At 41.3% G+C, this 17,485-nt stretch overlaps 1 protein-coding gene across 2 annotated transcripts in view; it reads right to left on the bottom strand.

Moving 5' to 3' along the window:
- Window positions 1-456: 456 nt before the first annotated feature.
- tmem232 (transmembrane protein 232) overlaps window positions 457-17,485 on the bottom strand; it is a 74,842-nt gene continuing 57,813 nt past the window's right edge. The window contains exons 7-9 of one of the 2 annotated variants that reach the window (XM_048595050.1): window positions 8,688-8,781; window positions 3,529-3,674; window positions 457-852 (exon numbers count right to left, since the gene is read on the bottom strand). In XM_048595050.1, the coding sequence (XP_048451007.1) occupies window positions 774-852; window positions 3,529-3,674; window positions 8,688-8,781 (319 nt within the window). In that variant the 3' untranslated portion in view covers window positions 457-773. The remainder of the gene's footprint in view (window positions 853-3,528; window positions 3,675-8,687; window positions 8,782-17,485) is intronic. The other variant, XM_048595051.1, reaches the window with a different exon arrangement.

Genomic DNA, 17,485 nt, shown 5'->3' with positions numbered 1-17,485 from the left:
ATGTCCTATAAAAAGTGGAACATACCTCCCTTACCTAATCTGACCTTTGTGTGCCTCCCAGTTGCTCAACTACACCGTTTACTCCCAAGCGCCCACTGAATGGATCTAGCAAGCCACTCAGTTGTATCAAACTGCAATGTTGTTTCGAGAAGGCGGTGCAACACCACCTTCTTGGGACAACTACTGATTCCTGGCAATAAATTCTGGCCTTATCAGAGGCACTCACAACCAGAGTCTAAATTAATTTTTTTTATACATAATGGCATACTATGACATTAATCTAAAGAGGAGTGTTTACAACGGCAAAGTCACAGCTTGTGTGAAAATAAATAAGCTAGCAATATAAAATAATGGCAAATAGAATAATAATAATTTGATGATTTATCTTTTAGCAGTAGTACAGCTGTCTGGAACAGACATAGAAACACTCAAGAATAACTTTTTATAAGATCTTAGTTTACTGCAAAGCAATATGTCTTTTATTAGGACATAAAATGCATTCATTTGTAATAGCTTTTAAAAGAATAAAAGTTGCATTTCTAATGTCTTCTTTTAACAAATTCTGACAATGCCACAGAGGAAATTAAGAAGAGTATTTCAATACAAGGCACTTCTCCCCTGCCAGGGGATGTTGCTTCTCTGTTGTAGACATGAATAGTTTGGATGCACTGTTATCCTTGAAATTTTCCATTAAGATGGAATTTCACATAGGGTTGACTTTTTGTGAAGCTTTTCCTCTTTCCTCTTCATCGTCTCACTAAAATCTTCGGCTTCTATTTTCTGTTTCTCCTGGAGTTGCAGCTCCCTTTCTTTATCTTTCTTTTCCATTTCTGCTTGCAACTCTTTTCTCCACTTTCAAATGAACAAAGTAAACACATCAAAGGTGGCAGATATTTTTAAGTATGATGAAATGCAAATGTAAACAAATTGATAAAGATGAAGATGTTAATTTGAGTATGTAATTTTCTGAATTTATTTAAACCTTTATGTGTGAATTACATTTGAAAACATTATATGTGGTGTGTAGGAACCTGGGGTTAAATTGCACAGTCTGAATTATGATATATTACAGAAGCTAAACCCAATTTTGCTGGACCTGTTAAATGGGAAAAGGAGCTCACATAAGAAATATGAAACAAAATATAGCAACAGGAAGTCAAACTGTTCAGTCAAAAAGTAATTACAGATGTTTATATACTGTACATCCACCCATATACATATACTCTACCATCATTTTTTTCTCTATTAATAAAACCAGACAGCAAGTAGGTATATGCTACAACTATCTGACGCTGAGGTAGAGAATCTCATGACCTGATGCTGAAGGCATAACAACAATCAAGAAGTGGCTTAATGGATTGGCTGAACTTTTTCTATCTGACGCATCTGAAGAGTTCATGAATTCTTCACTGTGTCTAATCTTCATGTATTATTCTGAGTCAAAAATATATTTGTGGGACTAGAATGGAACTGTCATATTTCATTGAACGACCCTCTCAAACCTCGTTATGGTATGGAAGAGCTGCACTAAATGTTCAAGAGGTTCTTGTGATGAGTTATTAACCATAGAAAAGTTAAAGTGTAAATTGTTGAGAAATCATAGTAGAACAAAGAAATGAGCAAAAGGGGTTTCATATTGTCTTGGAGAGGTAGAATGTAAACAACATTGCCCACAATAAAAAGATGCATTTCTATTACTCACAAACACACAAATAAGGAGCAGATATAGGCTATGCTGCTCATCAAATCTGTGCCATCAGTCGATTAGATCATGGCTGATCTGATTATGGCCCAAACTCTACTTTCCTGCTACCCCTAGTACTCTTTCATTCCCTTGTTGATCAAGAATCTATCTACCTCTGCTTGAGAAATATTCAATGAGTCCATTTCTAATATTCCCAGGGGAAGAGAATTCCATGGACTCTTGGCTTTCAGAGAAAAAAGTGTCTCCTTATCTCGACATAAAAGAAGGCAGGCTTTATCTTTAAACTGAGTCCCCTAGTTCCAGACGTTTCTCACTAGGGGAAACATCTCTTCAAGTCCCCTTAGGATCTTGCATGTTTTCATAGGCTTGGCACAAAATCTCAACACCACCCACACCCCCACCACCATCCCCTCACCCCCCCCCACAATTTCCCACAAGCTTGTTGTATGCGAAGTTGTTAATTTTGAAACGTAGAACAAAAGAACAGGATATTATTTAAATGGAGAAAAACTGCAGAAAGCTGCAACACAAAAAGACTTGGGGGTTCTTGTGCACAAAACACAGAAAGCTAGTATGCAGGTGCAGTGGGTAATCAGGAAGGATAATGGAATGTTGGGCCTTACTTCAAAGGGGTTGGAGTATGTTTAGGAAAGTCTTGCTGTAACTACATAAGGTGCTGGTGAGACCACATCGGGAGTACTGTGAGCGGTTTCGATCCCCTGATTTAAGGAAAGGTATCATTTCATTAAAGGCAGTTCAGAGATGGTTCACCAGGATAATCTCTGGTATGGAGAGATTGTCTTATGATTGTCTCGTAAACAGTCTGGGACTGTGTCAGAAATCACACAGCACCAGGTTATAGTCCAACAGGTTTATTTGAAAACACAAGCTTTCGGAGCTTCAGTCCTTCTTCAGGTGCTAGTGAGAGAGTTAGTTTCAGACACAGAATTTATAAGTAAAAGATCAAAGGTTCACTCCATTGATAAGGATGTACTAAACATACCTCTGTTAAATCTTTAATCATTTAGAAGGTTTTAATTGATTAATATATACATGTAAATCCCCAAATTCCTTTCAAGTCACGGTCCTCAGAGACCTAAACGTTTTAATAGTGCAAAGAAGAGGTGACATTTTAGGTCAGACAATGCATGTTAGGTGTGAGGCCTTGTTCAGAATCTGTTTGTGTTTCAGTTTGGAGTCAGGCTGGTTTTCTTTCTAAAGTAGAAATTTATAAAACACCATATAGACTGTATATAAACTGTGTGCTTTTTGAACAAAATAAAATATATCTGAAAGTATAAATTCACCCCATAAGTGTATGAGTGAGGGGGGAGAGAGTGTGTGTGTGAGGGAGGGGAGACAGAATGTGTGTGAGTGTGTGTGTGTGAGAGATAGAGAGAGGAGGGAGAGAAAGAGAGGGTGAGAGTGTGTGCGTGTGTGTGATGGGGGGAGAGAGAGAGAGAGAGTGTGTGTGTGTGTGTGTGTGTGTGGGTGTGTGTGTGTGTGTGTGTGTGTGTGTGTGTGGGAGAGAGAGAGAGAGAGAGTGGGAGAGAGAGAGAGAGTGTCTGTGTGTTGGGGGGGAGTAAGAGAGTGTATGTGTGTGAGGGGTGGGGAAGAGAGAGTGTGTGTGTGAGTGCATGTGAGGGGGGAAGAGTATATGTGTGTGTGTGAGAGTGTATAGTGTGATTGAGTCACCTGTACTGCGACATGTACACAAAATCCTGGTTGAGGCCGTCCTCATGGGTACTGAACATGGCTATCAGCCTCTGCTCAGTGACTCTGCGTTGTTGTGTATCCTGAAGTCCACTTTGGAGGACATTTACCTGAAGATCCAAGTCCTTGGCCACTGAAGTGCTCCCCCACTGGGAGGGAACATTCCTGCTTGACGATTGTTGCGTAGTGTCCATTCTTCCGTTGTCATAGCGTCTGTATGGTTTCGCCAATGTACCATGTCTCGGGGCATCCTTGCCTGCAGTGTATGAGATAGACAACGTTGCCCAAGTCACATGAATATCTGCCGTGCATGTGATGGGTGGTGTTCCTATGTGTGATGATAGTGTCCATGTCAAAGATTTGACATGTCTTGCAGAGGTTACCATGACAGCGTTGTCTGATGTTATGGTTGATGTTGTCCTGGAGGCTGGGTAGTTTGCTGTGAACAATAGTCTGTTTAAGGTTTGATGGTTGTTTGCAGGTGAGAAGTGGAGGCGTGGGGAAGATCTTGGCAGGGTGCTCATTGGAGTTTAGAAGAATGAGAGATGATCTAACTGAAACATATAGGATTCTTAAGGGGTTTGATGGTAAATGCCGAAAGAATATTTCCTCTTGGAGAGAGTCTAGGACCAGAGACATAGTCTCAGCATAAAGGAATGGTAATTTAAGACTGAGGAGGATTTTCTTCTTGAAAGTCTTTGGAACTCCTTACTACAGAGACCAGTGGGGGCAGAGTCCTTATGCATACTTAAGGCTGAGATAGATTCCTGATCAGTCGGGAAATCAAAGGTTACAGGGAAAATGCAGAAAAATGCATGAAATATCGGATCAGCCATGATCCTGTTGAATGGAGGAGCAGGCTCGAGGTGGCAAACAATCTACTTGTGTTGCTTTTTTTAAATGGTCTTTATGGTCTACTGGAAAACTGGCAGGCCTCTGGACTAAAGCCTATTAACTTTGCTTCTGTTCCTGACAGAGTGAGGTCTGTAGGTCCCTTTAAACTGAAGGTGCTTTGGTCTGTCCAGTTGAAAGAAGCAGTCGTTTGTTTGCAGCATCTGACATCTTTGTACAAGGCATTTCTATCTTTATGACAGTACCATGGGTCTTCGAGCCAGGAAATTTCTTCTTGATTATGCCCAGAATTTGTTGAAATTAGTCTTCCAGTCTCAATGGTGGCTTCAATGAAGTTTTATGCACTACATCTTCAACCTGTGTGAACAGCTTCTTATTTTCAATCTAACAGTAAAACTGCGCTGAAAGGTTTCTTAGCTTGGATACTTTCATTTTCTGTCAGTGATTCTAGTATTGGTGAAACTAACAGTCATATTACTTGATGGTTGCTCCTTGCTTGGCATGATCTCTTCATTGGTACTGAAGCTTCTTTCTGAGAAGAAAATGAAATTTTCTATTTAAACTTGCGTCTTCTGAATCACTTTAGCATGTGATATCAGACTTAAATCTGTCATAAACATTTGTTTATAAAGCTGTGCCATGCTCTGAATTACATCAGTTCAAGTTTCTTCAGTTAATGTGTAAGTGGGTATGTTGCTCATTGGCTGTCTGATTGTGTACATTGGAAATCTTGCTGATTCTTGCAATTTTAACTTTCTTAAGCATTGATCCTCACGACCAGTTGTTTCATTACTGGCTGTTCCTTGACAGTGATTTCTTGACTTTAATTAGTTTGATTCCTTCCGCCATTTGAAAGATTCAGGTCAAAATATGCTCAGAAGTGAGAATTCTTTATTGTGAAGTAAATATATGTTCTCTACTCTCTGACACTCTTTGTGCTGCCAAGTTGCTTGCCCCATACCCTTAAATGCTATCATCCCTGGATCATGAAGTTACACTCCTGCATGCTGTAAACTGTTTTTTTCAACCATGGTAACAACATAGTGGCATTTGTCCTTTTACTGATCTTAAAATTGGTGAGATGAAATTAGTGACATAAATGTACTCTTGTTAAAAATGTTTGGTCTGTGCGATCTACTAACTGTGGTCACATTTTTCTAATAACATGCAGAGATAAGTAATGAAATGATCTATGGGTTCCTCATATGCTTACTTCTATTAAATCTTGTTCTTTCAAAAATTTTATTTGTTCTAAGATTAAAGCAATTGTCAAAGGCTTTCAGAATTCATTGAAAGTAGCTGTGGCTTCTTTTATACATTGGAGAGCTACATCATCAGCTATATTCCTAAATGTATACAAGAATGTACTTAACTGTTCAGCTTCTGATGTAGGATCTAGGATGGAACCACGCTTGCATTTTCAGAATTGTTGTTTCCAAGACCTCCTATTCTGTGTTATATTAGGTCCTTTTCTGATATTATATCTTCCTGACAATATTATTTCTGTTGTCATGTATTACCAATGTGAATATTTATTTTACTTGCTTCAAAGGTTTTCTATTTTGCAGTATAGCAATGGTGATGCTGGTTAATGCTCTCAGAAGTTTTCCTGGCATTTTTATGGACAACATGACAGATTCCTCCTTTTTGTGAATAAAATTAATTATTCTCATCTTGTTGTGAGTAAAATAGGTTATGCCCACCTTTTTCACAGTTTCTTTAGATTAATTCTTCAGTTTCCTTAACAGTTTTACTGAATGAATCCCACTACCTGTAGCTTTAATAACAATTCTTGTTACCTTAAGGGCTTTATCAAATGAATACCACTCTCTGCAGCTCTACAAGATGAATTCCTTTCCTTTAATGGCTTTTCCTATATGATTTCTGCTGTCTGCAGCTCTAAATAATAATACGTTGCTTTCATGGCTTTTTCCTGGATGAGTTCCAGTCAGTTTAAGGAACAGATTTCCTGCCTTTTTGTGGCCTCAATAGTGTCTTAACTTTCTTCCATCACATTTCCTCTGCTTAGCTATATAGATTTCACCTTTATCACTTTAACTGGGGCTTTGCAACCTTCCCAGGTTTGAAACCTTGTTTTAAAGTATTTATGTGGCCCTTGATTTCGTTTACTGTCAATATGATTCATGGTGAACACTCACAATGACGGTCATGATCAATCTGATTTACAAGTACCTTGTTTATCTCTTGCTTTTCCAGCCGGTAAACTGAGCACTTTCCCCTTTCCCGCCAGGGATTTTAACTTTACTCACAGAGCCGCTGATATCTGCTCTCCATGTGAACCTTGACTTGGCATCACTCCAACAAATTATTGGCACTTGATGTCACTCCTGCTGTTGTGCTTCTCTTAGGTCTGAAACCTTACAGCTGCTGATTGCATGGACAAATTTCTTAAATCTGTGTCTGGAGAAATCTTCAGATCTCCAGTGCTGTCAGCATTGTAGGAGGCAGTTAAATAGAATCTGTACTACTTGCTACCATGTGGTAAGATGAATCCTCTTCGCTGCTCATCACATTGTCGGAGTTATCGGGTAGATTCTCTGCTATTATCCTCTTTCCTGATGGGGACCTACAACTTGGTCCAGGCTGAACAGGAAAATCATTTGGTAGTCTGATGAGAAGAGGCTCTGATCTTAGACAAGATGTAGTCCATTGCATGTTAGCAACAAAGTACAAGCTTTGCTGATGTGATTGATATTATTATAAAGATTATGGGGAAGACCAAGATGTTAGATCTCACTCCTTTAAACCCTGAGCTGTTCTCCCACCTTATGACCTCATTGTGTGTGGTCTTTAAAGTATTCCGCAGATTTAACATTTTCAGACCCTTACATCATTATCCAACAAAGATCACCTTTCATTCTTCTAAACTCCAATGAATACAGGTGCAGCCTCTCCAACCTTTCCTCATAAACAATGTCACAAGACGCAGCTCAGAAAGCATGGAAACAAAGCAGAAAACCAAACTACTAAGTTTTAGTTCTAAAATATGCAAAGTATTTTTAAAGTAGTTTGAGTAACATGGGATCTCAGGCTGAACATCATATCAGCCAGTGCTGAGTTTAGTCAAAAGGTAGTAACGACTAATAACTACACTTGTATAGGGCTTGCAAAATACCCCAACTCATCCTACTTTGGATAACAATAGAAATTATCAGACATAGTGACTCACATGAATCCCTGGGTCTATCCCTTTGGCAAAGACATTCCTGCACCTGTTCAATGGGTTCTGGCTGAAAACACAAGGCAAATGCCAAAGAACAGCATGTCGTGTACAATGAAGGCATTTTGAGTGCTGATAGAGCCCATTTTTTAATGAAACTTTACCGGAATTTGGAATAATATTTGAAGTCAGTGATGCCAGGAGACTTCCAAATCTTTTATTTCCCCACAGAAAAGACAAAAATAGATAATCAACTTGAAATGTTAATTTTGCCCCTCTCTCCACAGATACTGCCAGACCTGTTGAGTATTTCCAACATTTTCTTATTCTATCTCAGATTTCCACCATCCAAGTATTTTGCTTTTGCGCAGGATGTCAGATGAACATTCTAGTAATTTAGAGTGGAATGATTCGAATGAGGTTGAGAGGGCTGGTACTGAGACAGAAGTGGATGTTGCCATATGGATCCTAAGTGTTTTTGGATTAAGTTGCCAAGGTAGAACATAGCTGAGAAATAGGAGGAGACCAAGATCTTTGGGGAATATAAGAGGTTATGGTGCGCAAATGGACCCCATGTTGTCAGTGCCATCAGCAAACTATTGTAGAGCAGGTCATTTCCTGGCTATATTCAGATCATATTGGGAAAGGCACATACAGACCCACCAAAATGGACAATGGAGGAAAGACATCTGAGGAGGGCAGTCGCGTCAACTGAGTCACATGCCACAGACAGGTTAAAAAGGAAAAAGTAGAAAATGGAAATATAGAAATCTGGAATACATTCCTCAAAAAAGTTGTTGATTGCGGGTCAATTTAAGTTTCAATATTGAAAGATTAATTGTTAGTCAAAGGTATCAAAGAAAAAAATTCAAAGCATCATGAATTTTTCATGAGTATAAATATTGCAATCTAAATGTAATTTCATTAATTACATGTTCTCTATTGTTGACTGATGATATGTTACAATATTTCCTTGGTAACCTTGGAGCATTTCTCTATAAGATCTGCGTAAATCATTTGTTGATGTGGTAACTATTCAGGTAGAAAAAAGTTATGGTCTTCTTACAAGGAATAACATTGCAGCAATCAGCACAGCACTGTGTTGGTCCAACAAACATCAGTTCAGTTAGAAAACTTGTCATGACACAATTAAAATATGCCGCTTCTTAGAAGCAAAAAGAATACCAGTGTAACTTATAATTACTCTCAACTAGCTTTACTGGCGAAGTAAATTACCTGATCTTCCACTATTCTCCGCAGATTGAAATTTGCTCGAGTGTTGAAATCAGGCAGTGACTCAAGATCTGCTTGTGCTAATGTTATTTCCTGCCTGAAATAAAACACGATATTCATAGTTACACTAACAATTTAATCTCAGAAGAACTGAAGAAAACTAGAAGAATTAAAGAGTGTGTTATATGCAGCACTGCAAGGTGAAAGAAAAATGGTATTTTGGGCTGTGAGCATTGCCTAAATTTAAATAAATCTACAAATATTTACAAAACAGAGAAGGGTTCATCTGATTTCCACCACCATGCTGTAGCATGTTATTGTGTTTTATGCTAACACCTTAAGATTGAATTCCCTGCAAGTAGCAACCAGCAATTTAAGTTCACTCTGATTCATTCTTTGCACTATTAAAAAGGTTCATTTGCAGTAAAAATAGTCCAGAAACATACAAGTGAGTACTGTAGATGGTGATTCAGGAAATACATTGCATTTCAAGTAACTTTAAATAATTAAGCTTTAGTTGTACTTAGCTTAATGCTAGTTTAAATGCACTCAACCCAGACATAAGAGACAAGTACAAATTCACAATTGCACAATGAAATTTATAAAGCATCTTAAACTAGTCACTTAAGCAGATAAATATTTATCTGATTTGTATTATTTAACAATATCTTCTTTACAAAATGTTTTCAAGTGTGAAGACTACAACTAATTCCCCTGTTCATTTAGTCCACATTGCTATTTTAGTTAGTCCTATGAAATACTGTAATCAAATGATTTGTTAGGGGCTACTTTACATCATCATTGTGACTCACTCACTGATAATGCTAATATATTTTGAAAACAGATCATGAGAAAAGGGGTGAAGAAGAGCACTATTTCAGTTGCTGTGTACCAGGATTTATAAAATTCATATTTATAGAATTATAGAGATGTATAGTACAGAAACAGACCTTTTGGTCCAACTCATCCATGCCGACCAGATACCCTAAATAAATCTAGTCCCATTTGCCAGCATTTGGCTTATATCTCTCTAAACCCTTCCTATTCATATACCCATCCAGATGCCTTTTAAATGTTGTTATTGTACCTGCCATCACCGCTGCCTCCGGCAGCTCATCCATACACGCACCACCCTCTGCATGAAAAAGTTGCCTCTTAGGTCTCTTTTAAATCATCTCCTCTCACCTTAAACCTATGCCCTCCAGTTTTGTATTCTCCACTCTGGGGAAAAGACCTTGTCTATTTACCCTATCCACGCTCTTCATGATTTTATAAACCTCCATAAGGTCGGCACGGTGGTTCAGTGGTTAGCACTGCTGCCTCACAGCACCAGGGACCCGAGTTCGATTCTGCCCTCAGGCAATTGTCTGTGTGGAGTTTGCACGTTCTCCCCATGTCCGTGTGGTGGTGCTCCGGTTTCCTCCCACAGTCCAATGACGTGCAGGCTAGGGGATTGGCCATGTGTTCAGCGATGTGTAGATTTGGAGGGGGGGTGGATCTGGGTGGGATGCTCTGAGGGTTGGTGTGGACTTTTGGGCTGAAGGGCCTGTCCCCACACTGTAGGGATTCCGTGATTCTATGAAGGTCACCTCTCAGGCTCTGATGCTTCCAGGGAAAATAGCCCCAGTCAATTCAGCCTCTCCCTATAGCTTAAACCCTCTGGCCCTGGCAACATCCTTGTAAACCTTTTCTGAACACTTACAAGTTTCACAACATCCTTCCGGTGGCAGGGAGACCAGAACTGAACGCAGTATTCCAAAAGTGGCCTAACCAATATCCTGTGCAGCCACAATGTGACCTCTCAACTCCTGTACTCAATGCACTGACCAATGTATGCAAGCATACCAAACACCTTCTTCACTATCCTATCTACCTGTGACTCCACTTTCAAGGAAACTATGAACCTGCACTCCAAGCTCTCTTTGTTTAGCAACACTCCCGAGGACCCCACCTTTAAGTGTATAAGTCCTGCCCTGATTTGCCTTTCCAAAATGCAGCACCTCACATTGATCTAAGTTAAACTCCATCTGCCACGCCTCCGCCCATTGGTCCATCTGATCAAGATCCCTTTGTATTCTGAGGTAACCTTCTTTGCTGTCCACTAAACCTCCAATTTTGGTGTAATCTGCAAATTTACTACCCATACCTCCTATTTTCATATCCAAATCATTTATACAAATGACGAAAAGCAGTGGACCCAGCACTGAACCCTGTGGCACACCGCTGGTCACAGGCCTCCAGTCTGAAAAGCAACCCTTCACCACCACTCTGTCTTCTACCTTGAGCCAGTTCTATATCCAAATAGCTAGTAATCCCTGCATTCTATGTGATCTAACCTTGCTAACCAGTTTACCATGAGGAAGAGCTGATAGGTGTGAGGTCCAAAACGTTTATTTCCCTGCTCCTCTGATACTGTCTGACCTGCTGTGCTTTTCCAGCCTCACACCTGGAGACACAGGCTTCCAGCACCTACAGTCCTTAATGTCTCCCACTCTATCATGAGGAATGTTGTCGAATGTCTTATTGAAGTCCATACAGATCATGTCCATCACTCTGCCCTCATCAATCCTCTTTGGTACTTCTTTAAAAAACTCAGTCAAGTGAAACACGATTTCCCACACACAAAGCCATGTTGACTATCTCTAATGAGTCCTTGCCTTTCCAAATACATATAAATCCTGTCCCTCAGGATTCCCTCCAACAACTTGCCCACCACTGATGTCAGGCTCACCGCCTATAGTTCCCTGCCTTTTCCATACCCTTTTTTTAAATATGGCATCACATTAGCCAATCTCCATTCTTCTGCCACCTCACCTATGGCTATCAAACAAATATCTCAGCAAAGGGCCCAGCAATCACTTCCCTAGCTTCATAAAGTTCTAGGGTACACCTGATCTGGTCCCAGGGATTTATCCACCTTCATGCGTTTTGAGACGTCCAGCACCTCCTCCTCTGTAATATGGACATTTTCCAAGATGTCGCTATTTATTTCCCCATCTTCTCTATTCTCATATCCTTCTCCACAGTAAAAACTGAAGCAAAATACTCGTTTAGTATCTTACCCATCTCGTGGTTCCACACATAGGCGGCCTTGCTGTCATTTAAGGGGCCCTATTCTCTCCCCAGTTACCCTTTTGTCCTTAATGTATTTGTAGAATCCCTTTGGATTCTCCTTAACCCTATTTGCCAAAGCTATCTTATGTCCCCTTTTGGCCCTCCTGATTTCCCTCTTACGTGTACTCCTACTGCCTTTATACTCCTCTAGGGATTTAGTCAATCTCTGCTGTATATACCTGACATATACTTCTTTCTTATTGTTGACCAAAACCTCAATTTCTCTAGTCATCCAGCATTCCCTAAACGTACCTTCAGCCTAATAGGAACATACTGTCTCTGGACTCTCGTCATCTCATTTTTGAAGGCTTCCCACTTTCTAGCCGTCCATTTACCTGTGAACATCCACCTGCCCCCCAATCAACTTTTGAAAGTTTTGCCTAATACTGTCAGAACTAGTCTTCCTCCAAGTTAGAACTTTAACTTTTAAATCCGTACTATCATTTTCCATCACTATTTTAAAACTAATGGAATTACGGTCACTGGCCCCAAACTGCTATCCCACTGACACCTCAGTCTCCTGCCCTGCCTTATTTCCCAAGAGTAAGTCAGGATTTGCACCTTCTGTATTGGGTACATCCACAAACTTAATCAGAAAATTTTCTTGTACACACTTAACAAAGTCCTCTCCATCCAAGCCGCTCATACTATGGCAGTCCCAGTCTATGTCTGGAAAGTTAAAATCCCATACCATAACCATCCCATTATTCTTACAGATAACTGAGATCTACTTGCAAATTCGTTTCTCAATTTCCCACTGACTATTGGGGGTCTACAGTACAATCCCAGTAAGGTGATGATCCCTTTCTTATTTTTCAGTTCCACCCAAATAACTTCCCTGGATGTATTCCCAGGAATATCCTCTCTAAGTACAGCCATAACGTTATGCTTAATCAAGAACATCACTCCCCCTCCTCTCTTGCTCCCCCTTTCTATCCTTCCTATAGCATCTACACCTTGGAACATTAAGCTGCCAGTCCTGTGAATCTCTGAGCCACATCTCAATAATTTCTATGATATCCCAGTCCCATGTTTCCAACCACACCCTGAGTTCATCTGTCTTATCTGTTAGGCCACTTGCATTGAAATAAACGCAGTTTAATTTATCAGTCCCACCTCATTCTCTGCTTTGTTCCTGCCTGCCCTGACTGTTTGACTTACTTCTTTTCTCAGCCTCAGACTGATCCCTTTCCTCACTATCACCTCCCAGCCACCAACTTACTATTTGAAATTCTCCCAGGCAGCTATAGCAAATCTCCCTGTTAGTATATCAGTCCCTGTCCAATTCAGGTGCAATCCGCCCATCCTTATACAGATCACTTCTACCCCAGAAGAGGTTCCAATGATCCAAAAAATGTGAATCCTTCTCCCCTACACCAGCTCCTCAGCCACACATTCATCTGCTCTTTCCTCCTATTCCTACCCTCACTAGTTCCTGGCACAGGAATAATCCAGATATTACTACCTCCAGGACCTCCTTTTTAAATTTCTGCCTAACTTCCTGTATTGTCTCCTGAGAACCTCATCCTTTTCTCTTCCTATATTGTGTACAACCACCTCCTGCTGGTCCCTCTTCCCTATGACAATATTCATAGAATCCCTACAGTGTAGAAACAGGCTCTTCAGCCAACAAGTCCACACCGACCCTCAGAGCATCCCCCTCAACCCACCCAATCTACACATCCCTGAATACTACAGACAATTTAGCATGGCCAATCCACCTACACTGCACATCTTTGGACTGTGGGAGGAAACCGGAGTACCCGGAGGAAACCCATGCAGGCACAGGGAGAATGTGCAAACTCTGCACAGACAGTCGCCTGAGGGTGGAATCGAACCCGGGTCCTTGGCACTGTGAGGTAGCAGTGCTAGCCACTGAGCCACCGTGCTGCCCAAATATTCTGTATCTTCTCTGAGATATCCTTGATCCTGGCACCAGGGAGGCAACACACCATTCTGATGTGTCGCTGTCAGCCACAGAAATGTCTGTGTGTGCCTCTGACTAGATAGTCCCCTATCACAATCTTTGCTTATTTGGAAATAACAAAACATCTGTCAGAAGAACATTTAAATTTTCTTACAACAATGGACAAACATTCTAGGGAGAAGCGAAAGTCACATCACTTGTAGGAGTTAGTACCAAGTCAGCATCACTGTGAAGCATATTGGAGAGCAGACCTGTGTGAAGAGGCTATAGATACAGGTATACAAAATGGGAGAAAGACGTTGAGTGAGTGTGGGTCAACTGGAGGATGTAACTGGGGAACTGATAACTGGGAACAGGGAATTGGCAGATAATTTATTGCCTGGATATTTGTGGATTGCCATTTGGGTATCCAGGGTCTTTCCTCTGCCACAAGAATATAAACTTCAGTAATAAAGATCCGGAAACTATAAATTGGAATATGGGCATGGGGGTTCTAGAACAGAGTCGTGATTATACACTTATAATAAGATGGCTACTGATTGCACTCTATCAAAAATGTACTACAGGCTTGTAGCCAATAGGCATGTCAATGTAGAAAGCACTTCAGGAGGATACCTTTTCTGCACAGAATTCTTGGAGGTTACAAGATACAAAACCAGAATTAACAATCTCCAAAATCTGCATATACATGCTTGGTCATGCCTAATCGACAGGGATCACAAACTTGTCCAGCTCTCATTGTTCACAGTGAGAAATGTGTATTACATCAATGGCAGATCCTAACCCTCATTCCACCTTCCTTTGACATGTTTAGGCAAAAGACTTCTAGCACATGTACAAGTTGGGTTTCTGTTTCAACTATTGACCCTTTGTTAGTAGCTTAGTGCTGATGATTAACCAGTAAACCCACTTTATTCTTTACAAATATTTATGACTTCTCTATTTCCAGTATTTCTGTTTTTACATTGCTGTGTTTTTAATGCTTTTTTCTCTATTTCTTTGACTTGAAAAGAAGTAAAATAAAAGTGTAGTTTTCTTCCAGTTGTTCTCAACCCGAACTCTAAAACTATCAAAACTGACAAAAATCTATTTGGTACATTCAGAGATCATTTCCCATTGACATTCAACTCCCCTTTTTCAGCTATAGCTGCTTTCCGAGGAATGAAACAAAAACAGAAATTGCGAGTGAAACTCAGGAGGTCTGGCAGCATCTGTGGAGAGAAAGCAGAGTCAAGGTTTCAGGTCCAGTGACCCTTCTTCAGAACACTGACAATCTCAGCCAGACAGAGGAGGTTGGTGTGTATGGGGATGGTTCAGGCCTCTTTGCTAGGAAGAAGCAGATAGTCCTAAGGCCATCCTGATGTGGATGGATGTGTTAACAGATTACACATCCATGGTAAACAGGAGGTAGCTGGAGCTCACAAACTGGAAATTCTGAAACCGACATAAAAACATCGGAAGAACCATGGATGTAAGTGGGAAAGGACTGCCCAAGCAGAGAAAAAATTGAATCAAGGTCGGGAGAGATATGTTCCATGGGGCAGGAGCAGGCAGAAACAATGCAGTCCATTTGGGGATTTGGAGAAGAAGGTAGAAGTGGGCTGTGTGGGTTTGGGGGACTATGAACTTTGAAGCTGTGTGAGGGAGGGAGATCCCAGATAAAATGAGATTAGAGAACGTTGTGGACACAATGGCCTGGTGTTCAATGGTGCGATCATGGTCTTGGGGAGATGGGAGGAGGTGTCCAAGAGCTAGCACTCAGCCTTTGCAGTGTAGAGGTCAGTACACCAGACAACAACAGCACCACCCTTGTTGGCAGATTTGATGACAAAGTCAGGATTGGATCTGACAGCACAGTCACATCTGTTCTTAGCTTCAAGCTATAATAAAACAATTATAAAATTAGTATAATACAAAAGATCTATTGGTTTATATCAGTAATGGTGGTTTATAGTCACTGTTTGACACTGGAAGTATGGGTACAGACAGAGCCAGGTTCCCATCATTTTTTAAAAAAACTTTCTGAATATACCATGATTTTAAAAAAACACTATTTTTCCGTAATGTTTCTTTGAACATGGTCAATAGTTTTGAAACCTGGTGAGGCAAAGGGAAGGAACAAGACTAAATGCTGCTAAAAGAGTATTAAGGAAAATGGAAGTGGATGGCAAACATGGTGGAGATGGTGCAGGTGGGAAAGTGTACTGGGTGAGTGAGGAAAAGGGTCAGAGGACATGCAGAGTTAATGCTGTGGGACCAGGTGAGGGAAGATGTTGCAGGTATTAGTGAGTGTGGTAGATCATATGAGCTTTGGTAGGAGGTGGGTACAGTAGCAGATATAGTGTTAGTTTGAGGTATTGGAGAGAAAATAGTGGCACGAGTCGGGTGGAGAAAGTCATCGACCTTCTTCCTACAATGGTGTGCATTTCTTCAGATGACTGTGACTGCAGTGATCTGGGTGGTAACCTTGGACAAGCCTGGCATGGTCTAATGTGGTGGCCTTCACTGCCGGTCGTGCGGGTAGTGGACATTCCACCTCTGCACTACTTTATCCTCTTTCATTCTCTGGGAGGAAAATATCCCATAACAGGATGTAGAACAACACAGCACAGGAACAGGCCCTTGCCCATCATGATGGGGCTGACCATAGTGCCATTTAAACTAAACCATCTGCCAGAACATGGTCCATATCCTTCTATTCCCCGCCTGTTCATGTCTAAATGCCTCTGAAACATTACTATTGTACCTGCTTCTACCACCTCCCCTGGCAGCATATTTCAGGCACCTACCACACTCCGTGTGATAACCTTGCCTCACACATCTCCTTTAAACTTTCTCCTCTCACCTTAACCCTATGTCTCCTTGTATTTGACATGTCCATCTTGAGTAAAAAGACTCCGACTATCCATGTCTCTCATAATTTTATACACTTCTGTCAGGTTGCCCTTCAGCCTCTAATGCTCTGGCAAAAACAATCTAAGTTTGTTGAACCTTTTCTTACAGCTAATACACTCCAATCCAGACAACATCCTGGTATACTGCACATCCTGGTATAATGTGGTATACTGCATCCGCTGTTCCCGTTGTGGCCTCCTCTACATCGGGGAAGCCAAGCAGAGGCTTGGGGACTGCTTTGCAGAACACCTACGCTCGGTTCGCAATAAACAACTGCACCTCCCAGTCGCGAACCATTTCAACTCCCCCTCCCAGTCCTCAGACGACATGTCCATCCTGGGCCTCCTACAGTGCCACAATGATGCCACCCGAAGGTTGCAGGAACAGCAACTCATATTCCGCTTGGGAACCCTGCAGCCCAATGGGCTTGTGGACTTCACAAGCTTCAAAATCTCTCCTCCCCCTACCGCATCCCAAAACCAGCCCAGCTCGTCCCCACCTTCCTAACCTGTCCTTCCTCCCACCTATCCCCTCCTCCCACCTCAAGCCCCACCCCCATCTCCTACCTACTAACCTCATCCCGCCCCCTTGACCTGTCCATCCTCCTGGACTGACCTATCTCCTCCCTACCTCCCCACCTACACTCACTTTTACTGGCTCCATCCCCGCCTCTTTGAACTGTCTGTCTCCTCTCCACCTATCTTCTCCTTTATCCATCTTTTATCCGCCTCCCCCTCTCTCCCTATTTATTTCAGAACCCCCTTCCCCTCCCCCGTTTCTGAAGAAGGGTCTAGGCCCGAAACATCAGCCTTCCTGCTCCTCTGATGCTGCTTGGCCTGCTGTGTTCATCCAGCTCTACACCTTG

This window comes from Rhincodon typus, chromosome 3 (genome assembly GCF_021869965.1).
Source record: "Rhincodon typus isolate 14 chromosome 3, sRhiTyp1.1, whole genome shotgun sequence".
In the NCBI taxonomy this organism is placed as follows: domain Eukaryota; kingdom Metazoa; phylum Chordata; class Chondrichthyes; order Orectolobiformes; family Rhincodontidae; genus Rhincodon; species Rhincodon typus.
Note: the sequence above shows the minus strand (reverse complement) of the source record. Positions and strands in the feature narration are given on the sequence as shown.